This window comes from Sphaerodactylus townsendi, linkage group LG11, assembly GCF_021028975.2.
Source record: "Sphaerodactylus townsendi isolate TG3544 linkage group LG11, MPM_Stown_v2.3, whole genome shotgun sequence".
NCBI lineage: Eukaryota > Metazoa > Chordata > Lepidosauria > Squamata > Sphaerodactylidae > Sphaerodactylus > Sphaerodactylus townsendi.
In genome coordinates this window covers 50903041-50918850 of record NC_059435.1, presented here as the reverse complement: position 1 = coordinate 50918850, position 15810 = coordinate 50903041, and the positions used below count along the sequence as shown (strand labels likewise).

The following is a 15810-nucleotide window of genomic DNA, read 5'->3' as shown; positions in this document are numbered from 1 at the left end:
ACATTTCCAGCCACCACCTGGATGTTGGCAACCCTGTCTAAAGGCAAAGTAACCCTCTCTGCCACATCCACTGAACATTAAAGAGTATAGCTCTCCTTAGGACTGCACTGTAAGCTCTTTTATTTTGTCAGCCATCTTGGACAGGTTTCTGAAGAGGTGGCATAAAAATGTTCTAAACAGATAATAAATATTTTTCTAACGTTGTAGTGTTTTTCTTCTTTTGACCCATGTTAAGAAAAAAATGTGCTGACCCAGCTGTTGATGGTATGTGTTTTCTTTCTATGATCAGGAACACAAGTTATATGAAAACACCTGGAATAAACACATTGGAGCAGTTCAAAAGGAAACTATTATGGAATAACTGGATTTCAGAACAATCACACTGGGGGTTCAACTGTAGTACGTGCACAGGCAATACAAGGAAAAAAAAGAACATATTATCTTAGCTGCCCATCAATTTAACTTGCAGATAATCTTAGACTGCTTTCTTACTGTCTTCTCCATTGCATCTGATGCCAGATACCATCTAAAGCTGGAAAGCATCAGAACTCTTAAACATATTAAAGATGACTCTGCCATAGAACACAACGTACTGAAAAATTTACCTCATGTCCTTCCATTGATATCCAAGGGATAATAACATTAACAACAACAACAGTAGCTGGAGAGTTTTACATGCTTAGAAAAGTCTTGTGATTCGGGACTGGAGAATCATTGCGGTGGTAATCATGCAATCCAAACAATATGTCTCTTTTCCCAAGAGTCTATTCAGCGAGCCTCACTCATTGGCAATGAACAACAGTAATCAATCAGAAGCCATTTCCTTTGACAACTCTCTGCTCTGTATGGCTTTAGTAAGTAGCTGGAAGATAGGTTTTGGAGATTTAATTACCAGCAAGTTGCCAGATTTGGGGGGCGGGGGGGAGTGATCGCTTCATTCCACCACTCTTCATGGAAAACCAAGTCACTGGTCTAAACCCAGATTAGGCAATGAAAGATGTGGACAGTGAGCCAAGCTAGACCTGATAGAAATAATGAGTCCCCTTGGTCCTTAAAAGGCAAACTATAGCTCCACAGTTTCACTGGGCATTATGAGGAGGGAAGAAGGTTTTGCAACTCCAAATTATTCCCATGCTCCTCTTAGCCTTTTTGACTGACATTTAAAACGGCTAATAAGGGGGGTGGTCTGCTTGTAAAACTGGAAAGGGGTGAAGGCTGCAAGCTCTCTGCATGACTGCAACTCACATCCAAGGCACTGCACACACATTTTTGAGGTATAATATTTATTTAAAACATTTAAATGGTAAAAAAATAATGAAACACAATAAAACCACATTGAATATAATTAAAACATACAATTAAATAACATTAAAAACAAACACTCTGAACACGTGTTCCCTTTCCCCAGAAGATTGCTCCAAAATTTCCATTGAATAAGACTTTCTGTTTGCCAGAAGCGTAGCAGCCCCCTGAAATATTCTGTGAGGATGTTCTACAGGCACAGTGCAGTTGCTGAAAAATAGCCACTTGAAAGTGATTTTCATTAGTAAAATGGCTTGAGAAAAAAAGGGGTGAAATCCCTCTGGTTTTACAATCTCAGATTGGGTTAACAACCCCAATGGGATACGTAGAACTCTTCCAGAATTACAACTGATCTCCAGACTACAACGATCAGCTCTGCTCTGAGGGAGCAGCATTCTGACAGGAGCAGCAGAACAGGAATGCAGAATGATTTGCTGGTGCAAAAGATTCCTTTTTACCAAAGGAAAAGTCAGAGGCCGTTTCCGCACGGAGGCGGAAGCGGCCGGGTCGGCGTACTTGACGCCGACCCGACGACGCTGGGACTGTTCGCATGAACGGTCCCAGAAAGAGCCAGGGCGATGGCGCCACAGAGTGCCGTCGCCCGGCCAATCCGGCATGTCCCCGGGCCTCCAGCACGTCACCAAGGCCTGAGGACACACACCCCCGGCCCTGCGTGCCTGCTCCTGTGTCGCAGGGCAGGGGGGCGTGTCCCCAGGCCTCGGCGACGCGCCGGAGGCCCGGGGACAACGTAAGTGCAGGGAGGGAGTGGGGGGGAGGCGCCTTGAAGCCTCTGCTGTTCACACAGCAGCGGCTTCAAGCCGGCGTTTCAACAAAAGTGCGCTTCCCAGCACACCCGGGAAACGCCAGTTTCTTGCCGGTTGGGCAGCGCTGCTGCAATGCAGCTGCGCCCCGAACAGCGGCCTGGGGCCGGCGTTTTTGCCGTCCCCAGGCCGCCATATTCCGCCTGTGCGGAAGGGGCCTGAGACTATAACTCTTCATATCACATGACTATGGTATCATGTGGTATCATGTGCTTGCTGCTCAGTAGGTCCTAGCTTTCACTGGGTTTGTTATGGGTGGGTCACAGATCTGGAAACACTGAAGACCACTTAAAATATTTTTCAAAAATTTCCAGTAGGTTTACTATAAGGGAACAGTGTTAAGCAATGGTATGGTACCATACCCTGTGGAAATTGTATAACTTATGCAATATGGTAGGTGTTGGGTATGGATGTGATACTCTACTATCAAACTTTTATGCCACAGAGTTTCTAAAATATCTCCCATCTAGTAACTGACCTTTAGTGAAGCTAAGACATCTATTTTACATACTTTTTGACCACATTATTGGTATATAAATGGAAAGAATTAAAGACCGTTTGTTCACGTAACATCTTTATGAACTTACTAAGGTTGTCAGGCTGCCATTTAATGGTTGTTTCCCCATTTAAGGTAGCCCACCTGCATCAACCACGGCCTGTGTCTAATCCATTCCAGTTTCTTTTGGCGGGGTTGTCTTTTTTGGGAAGGTTACTAGAGGTTTTATTTTGTTGGTGTAATATGGTGGGTGTCTGGTATGCATGTGATGCTCTTTTTTCTTTCTTTGCAAAGCTATGACATCATGGTATGAGTCGTCATGATATGAGGAAACTCCGTGGGGACATTCTGCAAATGGCAGCAGCACGGAGCCTCCTAAGGGGGAAGAAAATGGCAGATGTGAGCTGTGGAGAAATCCAAAGTGAGAGCTGGGGGCAGGGAGAGGTGGGAGGTGGACAAAAAAAGCTGAAATGGATCTTTTAAAAACATCTGCAAGATGTTTTATTTGTGCTGTGAAAAGAGCGCCATCATTTCCCACTCCTGTATCTTCCTTCAGCAAGATTTTGGCGACGTGTGCCAGGTTAGTCTACTCAGTAAGATTTAAATCCTGAACAGAAGTCTTCCTATTAATTGATCTGATATTTAGAAATAGAACACTGAGACCTGGTGACAAGGACGTAGATAAGTGGGGGGGGGGGGTTCTCGGGTTCAAGTTCAAGATATAGTTCAAGATAACACAACATATTAGAATAATAAAGATAGATAACACAGGAATAAAATTGCCAAGGGATATTTTTATATGTTAGATATGCTATCCATTGATAACATGAGCAATACAAAATGACAAATATGACAGACAATAATCTTCCCACAATTAAGCATATACAAATAATATGTAATATACAAATAATAAATCACGAAAGATTGAAGAATGACAAGATCATTTAAATATTCTTACAGTATTTTTTTCAGATTATAATATAGACCATATTGAAAAATTCCTAAGTTAAAAGACTGTATCCTCATGGGAATTCATGAAGCTATAGATAACATCAAGAGACACAGTAGTGGTGGATAGGAAAGCACTGTATCTTCTTAGCAATCTGAAATATCAATATAATGATATTACAAGAGCATCTAATTTATTGTAATACTAACCAGCTATAAAGTAATTCACTTCTTTTACCCTGAAAGCACAGAAGTAGATGGCAGTTCTACTCAAGTGCTGTGTAACTAAAACACAAAAAAGTCAATACAGGTTGTTTTTAATAACTATGAACATTGTCATAGAAGGACAATAAAAATAAAACTGCTGAAGTCTAACCCTTTGGTATCATTTTGGTCTCAACCCAAAATTAACATCAGGCCTAAAAATAACTTTGCACTTTAAAACACTGCACAAATTGTCATACGCTACAAAACAACTATCAATGGAGGACAGCAACAGGCTGTCCAGTGATTGGATCTGTCCCCTATGCTGCGCCTCTGCTTCCTTAGCCAGTATAACCAGTAAAACAGGCTGTGGCCAAATTTTATTCCACAACATGTTTTGTTCTGCATCTTATTTCTGTGCCCTCAACACCCCTCTTCCCTCCTCAGGTGGTAAAGGTGCATATGAAATCTAAATCAAGGAAAAGATTGTAACACCTTTTCTGTGTCCACCACTAAAGTGGAAGGTATGATGCATAAGATAAGATACATGGCAAAGATATGAATAAGAATTAACAAGACACAGCTGCTCGCCTTAGAAAACAGCTTCTAAAGAATGACTTAAAGGGACATGTTCTAATTGTACTCAATGTAAATGAGGACACAACGTCATTTTTCCAGTTAACCCATACAAATAATAATAGAGCCAGCCTATCATTAAGGTCCTACGGGGACATGGTTTTAAGGATGTGAATCCAAAATGCCATTCTTCTTAAGAGAGTGTTTTGTGGTTATTGGTATGAATGGAAAAGATTCTGATCTATTTTTCTACAGCCAAGAATCTAAGACCTGATGCGCTGTGTGCACACCATTTGAAATGTTCTGTTCAATGAACCTCTCATACCAATTAAGTCTTGGCTTTGCTTCTATTTTTTTTTTGGGGGGGGGGGGACACAGAAATAAAGGGTTTGATTCCTAGCACTAGGAAGTGGCCCAGAAGAGATACAAGCCTGTGCTCTATTTCTTTATTCATTCGCATTTCACTTCCTTGGAACATCACCCTTTACCTATATGCAAAAATGACGTTGGATCTACTAACAGATTGTCTTTCCAAATCTTGCCTAGACCCTTGATTATGTAAAATTAAGAACATAAGAACAAGCCAGCTGGATCAGACCAAGGTCCATCTAGTCCAGCTCTCTGCTACTCGCAGTGGCCCACCAGGTGCCTTTGGGAGCTCACATGTAGGATGTGAAAGCAATGGCCTTCTGCGGCTGTTGCTCCCGATCACCTGGTCTGTTAAGGCATTTGCAATCTCAGATCAAAGAGGATCAAGATTGGTAGCCATAAATCGACTTCTCCTCCATAAATCTGTCCAAGCCCCTTTTAAAGCTATAAAGGTTAGTGGCCATCACCACCTCCTGTGGCAGCATATTCCAAACACCAATCACACGTTGCGTGAAGAAGTGTTTCCTTTTATTAGTCCTAATTCTTCCCCCCAGCATTTTCAATGAATGTCCCCTGGTTCTAGTATTGTGAGAAAGAGAGAAAAATTTCTCTCTGTCAACATTTTCTACCCCATGCATAATTTTGTAGACTTCAATCATATCCCCCCTCAGCCGCCTCCTCTCCAAACTAAAGAGTCCCAAACGCTGCAGCCTCTCCTCATAGGGAAGGTGCTCCAGTCCCTCAATCATCCTTGTTGCCCTTCTCTGCACTTTTTCTATCTCCTCAATATCCTTTTTGAGATGCGGCGACCAGAACTGGACACAGTACTCCAAGTGCGGTCGCACCACTGCTTTATATAAGGGCATGACAATCTTTGCAGTTTTATTATCAATTCCTTTTCTAAAAAAAGGAATTAAAAAACAACAACAACAGGAAACCTTCAATCTGAGAATCTATATGGTTTCATTTGGCAGGAACATATCAGGCTTGAAGACAATTATCTGTATGTCAGTGCCTAACACATTTCTTCAGACAATGCAGTATAGTACATGTTTTTTACAGGCACAATCAAGTGGCAGCCACATCTATTAGCAGGAACTGGTTTGCAGTCTCTACGAGATTTCCTGATTCTCTATTTCTGATTAAACCCTGCTGTGATGATCAATCACCTGTGAAGTCCATTTCTCACTTCAGGCCGACATGCTGAGTAACTGTGATGTGCACCAGTGAAACCTGATAAACTGCCCTGCAGAGAAGGCACTTCAGTTGAAGTGGAAGTTAATGAGTAGGTCAGAGAGGTAAGGGAACAGCCTCAAGTTGAAAAAGTTCAGGGTAGCTAAAGAATGGGTGGGCATGGAGGGAAATGTGATGACTATGGATACATACTTTAAATGGCCATAAGAGTAGCAGTAAAGAGAGCCCTTGACTCCAGTAGGCAGAAACCACAGTATGAAAAAATGGAAAGTGAAAGAAAATCTGGACTTTTCAAATAAAAGAAAGAACATGAATTATATGTTTCCAAAAGCTCGTTTGGTACACAGCTTTTATAGAAGAAGCTGTATGTAAGATATGGTGCAGACATTTGTCGTTAATGCCAAATAATGTCACCCTGAAAGAATAATGGGAATCCATCTTTTATAATGAATTTTAAGGTTGCATTTGGTTTCGAACTGGCTATCCAAAATGGCAGTGCGCATGTCATTGAAGAGAACTGCCTTTCCTAAGGTCACTAGGAAGATACTAGGAAGTAATTCAGTTTTGGGGGTATCTGATGCTGCCAGTGTCTGCTGTGCCCTTTTAGCATGAATTAGGATGTAGAATTAATCTGTTATGCCCAGACTAGGGTGATTTATCCATTTTTGGTTGCTGTAAAATTGACATAATAAAAACAAAGATTTTATGCTAAAATCTGACTGCCTGTTTCTAATTAGCATATGTAATTCTGGTGTACTTGGCCTCCTTGCAGCTCAATTCCCAGCTGAGCCATCTAACTCCATGAGTGAAGTTTTCCCCCAGCCTAAATGATGTTCCATTTCCCCAAGGGCAGTGACACAGACCATTCCATCAATGGTCTGCTACTGTAACTTCATATTTTTACAGCTGGCTACGGTAGAAGTATATTTCATATGCATGGCTTTGATGTGGGCACAGTTTAAACCATTTCTATATTCTAGTCTTCCTCTCCATCTTATATCTTATGAGACAAAGAAAAAATGACAGATAAAAGAACTGGAGTACATTTTTCAATCACCAAAAATGCTCACTGTAGTTTTTAAAAGGAATGGATGGAGGGAAGGCATGGATGTGCCGCACCATTTCTCCTGTTAACCAGTAGTTGTACACCTTTTCAGTCAGGGCTGGTGTATACATACACTATAAATTTCCTACAGACAGCGTTTTGATGTGGCAAATTGCAGATACCACATCTGCATATTAAATAGAGTGAAAACATTGATTTTATATATGTGAAGATCTGATTATTGACAAGTATATGGGGTGTGATACTCTGATTCATAATGAGTCTCCACAGCATGTAAAAATAGCAAAGCAAATGAGAAGGGAAGTCAGGCTAAGCATTTGTGTCTCTCCTGTGCAGGTGTCAGGGGGATGCTATTTATGACAGGGGATGCTATCTAGTGATTGAGATGCATTCCTGGAACTATGTAACTGCTTAAAATAACACATTGCTGCTGCTATTACAATATATGTAACCAGCCTGCTACATGCATCCATTGCCATCTGCGCATTCTTTCCTTGATTTTTGTTTTAGGGCTTCACATGCTTGTAGACAACAAGGTTTTCCCTGGTCCTCTTGTCCCGTGGCAACAATGTTGTATTCATTATCTCATGGAGCAGGAAGCCAGGTGGCTTTCTTTTGCTATCTGCTCGCAACCTTGAGACGCCTTTGCTCCAAAGGCTGTTTTTCACAAATTCTTGGGAAAACGGGAAGGAGGGCTCGCTTGGACGATAATGGGGACTGTGAATGCTAGCTTCATCAGAACTGGCTTTACTGGTGTGGTGCTTTGATGCCTACTCAATAAATGCTACTGATCAATGCTTCAGAGTCTGTTTATTGGCTTAAGGGTCCGAGACCTAACATTAGGTACTTAGCTTGAGAGTCATAGCCTAGATCCAGCAGGAAGATTTGCAGGAGGCGGGGGGCGGGGGGGGGGGGAGGGTATCTCCACCATAATTAGAAACTGTTCCTCCTCCTGTTTTTTAAATTTATTTTCTCATGTTTTTGTTGTTGGGTTCCGATTTGATAAAGGTGGGATACAAGTAAATAAACAAATAAATCATACATAGAATGCAATTTTCTAACTGATAATTATATCTAGAAAATAAATGTGCAATGTCTGAAGTAGTTCTCAGCAGTTTCAGGAAGCTTGCAATACTATTTCCCCACTCAGCAATCAGAGTGGGCACAGAGTGGCACATCTTTCACAGTCTTGTAGAAAGGGGGAACTTCAGCAGATCCAGTTTCTGCCTGATCTGCTGCCAAAATTCTCTGCTCTGGGCAGCCATCAATTGTACAAAAACCTTGAGTTCCTTTGTACCAGGTCATTTTATTCCTACCTAACCATTAAGCTAATATTTCTGGTTCTACCAGTGTATGCAGTTTTTAATCCGTGCACATGTATTAGATAACATTCAAGGGTTAGGAGATTCCAGATGCGCTGCAGTTTCAACCATTCAGAAGCTGCGCTAAAACAACACGTGCTACTTTTGTGCTGCTGAACTACAATGAATGTAGATCAGGCTGACCACGTTGTCTGTTTACTGACAACACACACACAACTTACAATAATCTTTTTGAAGGCTGCAATCTGTCAGTCTGTTTGGTTACATGCACATTGATGCATAATGCATGAAGCAATAATGGGCAAGAGGCCTCTGTGGCATAATAAAGTGTTATTGCTGCTGCTGTTCTTCCAGGAACTTTGTAAAGCTGTCTTGAAGCATGAAATACAAGAGGAAGACCATGGGAATAACGAGATTCATTTTACAGGATAGAACCAGCTTTAGCAGCTGCTACATCTAAAAATGAAATGATTATAAAAGAAGGCAGGCATTAAAAACAAACACCGCCATTTTCATTACTTTGGCTTCAGTGAGCACACAGATAAAGTCAAGGGACAACAGGCTATTAAGAGAAGCATTCCTCTTGGGTGTCTAGCTGGTGGACAGGCAATTCAGATAGACTACAAATAAATAAGATTAAGAACATAAGAACAAGCCTGCTGGATCAGACCAGAGTCCATCTAGTCTAGCACTCTGTTGCTCGCAGTGGCCCACCAGATGCCTTTGGGAGGCCACATGCAGGATGTGAAAGCAACGGCCTTCTGCTGCTGTTGTTCCCGAGCACCTGGTCTGCTAAGGCATTTGCAGTCTCAGATCAAGGAGGATCAAGATTGGTAGCCATAGATCGACTTTTCCTCCATAAATCTGTCCAAGCCCCCTTTAAAGCTATCCAGGTTAGTGGCCATCACCACCTCCTGTGGCAACATAGATTGATTCAAGCCCTTTGAAAATGTTCATTTTTAAATGTATAATTGACTTTCACCTTCATTTCTAAACTCTTCACCACATTCTCTAAGTAAGTAAAAAAAGAAGAAGAAAAGAGGTGGGGAAAAGGAGCACTTTACCAGTTGGATCAAAATCTGGAAAATAATCAGGGCAATTTTGCTCCGCTTCTTCTCCAGCAGGGGTGTCATCCCAACAGAGCCATCCATCCCATGTGCGGTTACAGAATAGACCTAGTAAATCAGAAAGAGCAAGACTTCATTAGAGTTTTTTTGCAGGGACACGCGACTTACCTTGTTCTGTTGTTTTTCTATACTAAAAATGATCTGTCTGCTTTGATTACCAAATAAAATATAGCATTCACAAAAATTAATCACATCTGGCTTATGTGGGGTTTTCCTTGGTGGGGTTTTCAAGTCAAGAGATCTTTAGAGGTGGCTTGACATGCTTCGTGTCATGGCCTTTATATTCCTTGGAGGTCTCCCATACAAATTCTTTCCAGGGACAAATCTGCTAAGTTTCTGAGATCTGACCAGATCAGTCCAGCCTGGGCTGTCCAGGTCAGGGCCATTAACACTTCTATTATTTTAAATTGGAAATTACATTAAATAACAGCAAAAATCTAAAAACTGGATGTGGATTAAGGTTTGTCCAAAATATCACAAAGGTCATAATATCTATTTGCACACTGAGATTGAAAAGTATCAGTTGTGGTTCATGGAAAGCTGGCCCCATCACTGTCAAGAATCCATTATCATTTTGACTATTGTAGCTTTGAAGAAGAGTTCAGACTTGATTTGATCTACTACCGTTACTGCCTGGTAACTGTACTACTCTCCTCCAAAACCACATTTCAAATGAACTAATTTTCTTCCTGGCAACTTCACTGTCCAGATGTCACACCCAAACATAGTAATGGGGAATACCTTAGTATGAATTATCTTTATCTTGGTCACCACAGACAATGGGCCACTCCCCACTCACCATAAGCCGCAGGGTCACCTCTTTAAAAGACACGAGGAGGATGGACGTTCCCCACGTCACCAGCGCCCACTGCGCAGCTGCCCTTAATTTGTCGCTCTCCCACCTCCTTGTTGCGTGGAAAATTAGGTGCTCTGAAAAGAGCAACATTTTCAAAAACCCCGCAGGTGCCGCAGGGGGGTGGGGAACCTCGACTGTTTACGCGCGGCTGATTCACTCTGACGCGCAGCTTCCGGCCAATCAGGAAACAGGAACCGCCATTTTGTTTAGGGAGGGTGTCCCCGTCAGAAAGTGCTCGGAAATTGAGACGTGTGCACAACAAGACGTGCCAACATTGCTCTTTTTTGCTCTTTTTTGCTCGAGCTCCACTGTTTTGCAGCTTGGCAAAGTGCCGCTGAGCACAGGGTTGTCGGCGGTGTAAACCGAAACCGATTTTTACTTTCATTTTTCTGCCCAAGCAATTTGCAACAGGTAGTGACGTCAGCATGTGCAGACGTCTCAAAACAATGCGTTCAGTTTATTCAACCGAACTTTTCGGGTCAGCCAATCAAAATGGAGCCCCGCCTTCGGCTGGCTGCAACTCCCACGTGTAAATGATGCACACGAGTGCCAGCCAATCAGAACGCTCGATTGCCTCTTTGACTCTTGATGTGGAACCCCGCGCTATTTCCTGAATGGAAAATGGGTGGGGAACAAATGTCTCCGTTGTCAAAAGCCACGGAAGCTTTTCTACGAGGGGTCGCTGCGGGGTTGCACTCAAGACGAGGTAAGTGGGGAGTGGCCCATATCCTTACACTGAAAGATCTTTTTTAGTTCCTGTCAAGGCTGTCTGAGCAATCCTTCATGGATTGCTTTGAGTCACAATCTTTGTCTGATTTCTGGATTGCAGTCTTCCTTTTGGTTCATGATCAAATCAAGGAATAGAAAATCTTTTAACAATATCAACTATTTCAGTGTCAACTTTACAATTACAAAAATAAGATCCTGAGTTTCACTTTCTTAGCATGATAAATTAATGTCCTGCAAAATGGACCTGTTCCACCAGGCATTTGGCAAGCCGAGCTAAGTGTGGTTACATTGTCCCAGCCTCCGGTAGGCTTGGGGTAGGGGTGAGGGTTGGATTTTATTGCCATCCAAACTGTTGTGGATCTTATTCTGGTTTTAGATTATTTCTTTGACTGATTTTAATAATAATGATTCTAGGAAATGGACTATTGTTTTATTATGTTGTAAGCCGCCCTGAGCCCTTCTAGGGAGGGCGGCCAATAAGTCGAAAATATAAATAAAATAAATAAATAAAAATAATGTGATGATCCAATAGTTGCTGCAGTCTTTGACATCTTTTTCTTTGGAAATGGAATGTAGATTGAGCATTTCCAATCTATGAGCAACTGTTTTCTTTTCATATTTGTTGGCATATTCATGTTCAGATTCTAATGGACTGCATTTTTGTGGCTCAAAATAGCTTTATTGATATTCAATTTACTCTTGGTGATTTGCTCCTCCCAACTGCTTTGAGTGCAGTATTCACTTTCTTGAATTGCAAGTGCTTCTTCAAAAGATTCTTCTAGGAAGGAATCTGCCATTCTTTCATCTCTTTGATACAGTTCGTCAGTGTATTGGTCCCATCTTTTTTTGTCCTATTTGGTTAATGTGTTTCTATATTGATCTTTCAACATGCCTACCCATACTTTAAATATCTCTTTGATCTCCTGGATCTTCAGAAACAGATCTCTTGTTCTTTCTTTCTTTTTTTGTTGATGGTTACTATTTCTTTACATTGATTTTTATTATAGCTGTTACCAATCATTTTCATATGGTGAATATTTTTTGGAGATGTGCTGCACAATGGCTAAGATCTTTTTCTAACCCTTAAAATGCGAGACACATTCAAGGGGAAAACCCCCACTTCACATGCTGGATAAAATATAAGTAAAAGTCACCTTGTAATGATGCTACTATATGCATATATTTTTTAAAAGAATCTGAGAATATGACTGGAGATTCTTACGTTATATTTTTAAATACAATCATGTCCTCGTTTCTGGAGCTTCAATGTGAATACTTCTGGGATGTTCCAAGGCTGTAGAATTACTTTTCTGTTGCTGGAAACAGTTGCTATTTAGCAGACCCAGCACTACAGAGGTTATAAGCACTCCTAAGCGTGTTTGAGATCATAAGGAATTCACCATCCTTTGTATAGTCATCTGGGAGGAAACACTAATTGGTTTTGATAGCCAGGCTTGAAGTGAGCTGGGGCTTATTCTTTCATATACAAGGGCACATTTTGTGCTGTGGGGAAAAATGTGCAACAGGACCTAATTTTTTGTGCAGCCAGATGCTTTGTTTTTTGAGGAAAAAAACAGATAAAAACAAGATAAAAAAGAAACAGAAAATGAAGTGAAAGTCTTTCACGCTCATATCCTTTGTTCTTTCCTTACATTCCAATGGGTTTGCTTATGGGCTGGGGTTAGGTAATGGGCTGTGCTCCTGTACTGCATACTTATATACTGGCAGTGGCGAATTTGCCTAGGGATGAGGGGTACCCCTTGTCCCCGGGCGCAACAATTTCAGTCACGTGGGGGGCGCCAAAATGTCCCCCATAGACTGCATCAGTTCAAGCAAGCAGCACCGGCAAGCTTTACAGAGCAGCCGGCTCAGGCTGCCTCAGCCCCGCCCACTCTGTACGGTGGCCCACTGGCCCAGTCCCACTGTGCATTGAGTGTGCTCCGCCTCCCAGTCCCAGCAAGCCACCAGAGCAGGAGGACGGGGAGCTCCGCCTCCCACCAATCCTACATGTCTTGCCTTCTCCTGTGTGTGGTCACAAGCCTTCTCCTCGGCTGCCTGGCCAGCAGCATGGGAGGGAAGGGAAGTCCAGCCAGCCCCTGCAGACCCAGGTAAGCGAAGGGCGGCCTGGCGATGGGGTGGGGCGCTCAAGAGGGCATTTTCTCTTGGGTCTCCATCTCCCAACGTTGGCCGATGGGCCCTTTCAGGTGGGGTGTGAGGTTGAAGGGCAGCCTGTTTCCCTCCCCTTTGAGGGGAGTCCCTTCCCTGCAGAAGAGAGGCGCTGCCCACTCCCCTCCATTTGTGCCAGGCCAGCCAGTATCGGGTGCTCAACCCCATGCATTTCCCCAGCCCCAAGAGCCTCTTTCCTCTCAGCTGATGCACGGGGCTTGGGAAATGCAAAGCCCCCGTGCACTGGCTGAGAGGAAAGAGGTAGTTTTGTGGGGTGTTTTAAAACTTTTACAAGCCTCGTGGGGCAGCTGGGGGGGGGATTGCCTCATGAGGCTTGTAAAAATTAAATCCAACCACAAAACTACCTCTTTCCCCTCAGCTGGTGCACGGGGGCTTTGCATTTCCCAAGTCCCCTGCACCACCTGCGGGAAAAGAGGTGATTTTGCAGGTGGATTTCCTTTCCTTCCATTCAAAAAACAGTAGAAGGGCTCTTTTCTTCTTTTTGTGAATGGAAGGAAGCCTCCTTCCAGCGTGGAGTGCTGGGCGGCAGAGGCTATTCCTGCAGTGCTGTGCACGCTTTACTAGGGCGCAAGGAATGGAAATCCGAGTAAAGCCATTTAGGATCACAGAAGAATGGCTGTTATGTTCTGATTGTAGAAAGGCACACTCTTCAATACGCACTTTGCACAATCACCTTTGCGCTCCCCCTCCCTTTCCTTGGGCTTCTTCGCCAGAACCTGCCTCCCCCTTTCCCATTGCTACCCACATAATTGTATCCCCTCCCCCTCAATTATACCATCTTGATTCAGTCTCGGCAGTCCCACTTTGTTTTAACGCAATTTTCTATTTTCATCTCACTCCCATACACACACATTATTACAACTACTACTACTAAATTGCAAGCCTTCCGTTTGATTGTTTTACTTCTTGCACATTGCATGGGCTCTTTTTTACAGTTACAGTGGGAGAAAGTGGGAGGGGAAGGATTATTTACATGCTGGGGCATTATAGCTCGCACAATTGTCAGGGGAACTGGTAAAAGTGAGCAACTATAACCAGAAATGTGCAGTCTCTTTTCTTCATGGATTGTACCTCCTCACCTTCCTGCCACTCTCTAAGCTGTGCAGTCTTAGAAGAAGAGTTTGGATTTATATCCCCCCTTTCTCTCCTGCAGGAGACTCAAAGGGGCTTACAATCTCCTTGCCCTTCCCCCCTCACAACAAACACCCTGTGAGGTGGGTGGGGCTGAGAGAGCTCCAAAAAGCTGTGACTAGCCCAGCCAAGTTTTTGTCCCTGGGCACCAGTTTGCCTAGAAACGCCTCTGTATACTGGAGAAGGAAGCTCTGAATAAATCCTGAACTGAGCCTTCAAAGCTCTTACTCTTCCCTCAAAGGATGGCAAACATTTCTGAAAGAAGCAGAGTAATCAGATTTACAGACACAGGGAGATTTTAAAAGATGACAATGACTATGGAAACTTAGTGTTGACTCTTGACAGGCAAGAAGATGGCTTGGCTGATAATAGAAACCGGCAAACAATCCAAGTCCATTTTGTCTCACTTGTGATCCAAGAGGGATGTATATATTTTCCTTTCTGTATAAAGATGGATGAACTAAATACTTAGTCCAATTATTAACAAATCATGGTAGAATTTCTATTTGGTATCCAATTACGCCTCCCCCCAGCAAAATCATTTTTCTTTCTGACAACACTGTTTTCTCCCAGGACTTGTCTGTATTTGCATGAGCTGAAAAATAATCATTTCATACAAACAATGAAACAGATAAGCAAAAGAACCTGGCTGCATTTCTGAAAGTAAACCGTTTGGGGTATATAGGTTTTTGTTTTAAATTCTAACATGTTTTTGTCATTCAGTGAAATAGGGAAAAAAAGAGTTTTCCAACACATTTCCCCCCAGGGGAAATAAACAGTACCATCCCATTATTCTTGCTTTATGACAAATGGTAAACTAATTTTGTTTCTATGCAATGCTATTTTACACATATATTTGAAATTCACTCATTTTTAATCTCAAATTATTGGCTGCTGCAATAAAATAATCAGACTCTCTCTTTTTTTTGGTCCTTTTCCCCAGTGAAATTCTCTCAGGTCTGACTGAAAAATGAAGTGGGCGAGCAAGTACTCACCTGTGTATGCACTTTGTACAATTCAGCACCTTGTTAACTGGGCATTCACCGGCTATGTGTACACTGTTAGCACATCACAGCAGTGCCTAGCTGTGCTCATATCACGGGCAATGCTAACACCATTTGCATAGTAGCTGAAAACCCAATGTAAAATAAGACAAATATGAGCAGCTCCATAGCTGCAATTTCTTTCCTGCGTCCCAGATAGGGTTGCCATCTTCCAGACTGAGCCTGGAGATCTCCCAGAATTAGAGTCTCCAGATGATAGAGGTCAGCTTCCCTGGAGAAAATGGCTGCTTTGGAAGGTTGTCCCCTCCACAACTTCATTGTCCCAAGGATCCATCTCAAAAATCTCCAGCAATTTCCCCACCATAAGTTGGCAACCATAACCCTAAGTCACATTTAAATCAAATCTCAGCTTAATATTCTACTTTATAGCCTGTCATGGAACATTTTGTATTTGACAAGGATTATTGATTGATTTATT

At 42.5% G+C, this 15810-nt stretch overlaps 1 protein-coding gene across 3 annotated transcripts in view; it reads right to left on the bottom strand.

The window, feature by feature from the left end:
• Positions 1-15810, bottom strand: part of CALCR (calcitonin receptor) — a 156579-nt gene that overhangs the window by 47371 nt on the left and 93398 nt on the right. For all 3 annotated transcript variants that reach the window (XM_048511374.1, XM_048511375.1, XM_048511376.1), the window contains one exon: positions 9363-9473. In XM_048511374.1, the coding sequence (XP_048367331.1) occupies positions 9363-9473 (111 nt within the window). The remainder of the gene's footprint in view (positions 1-9362; positions 9474-15810) is intronic.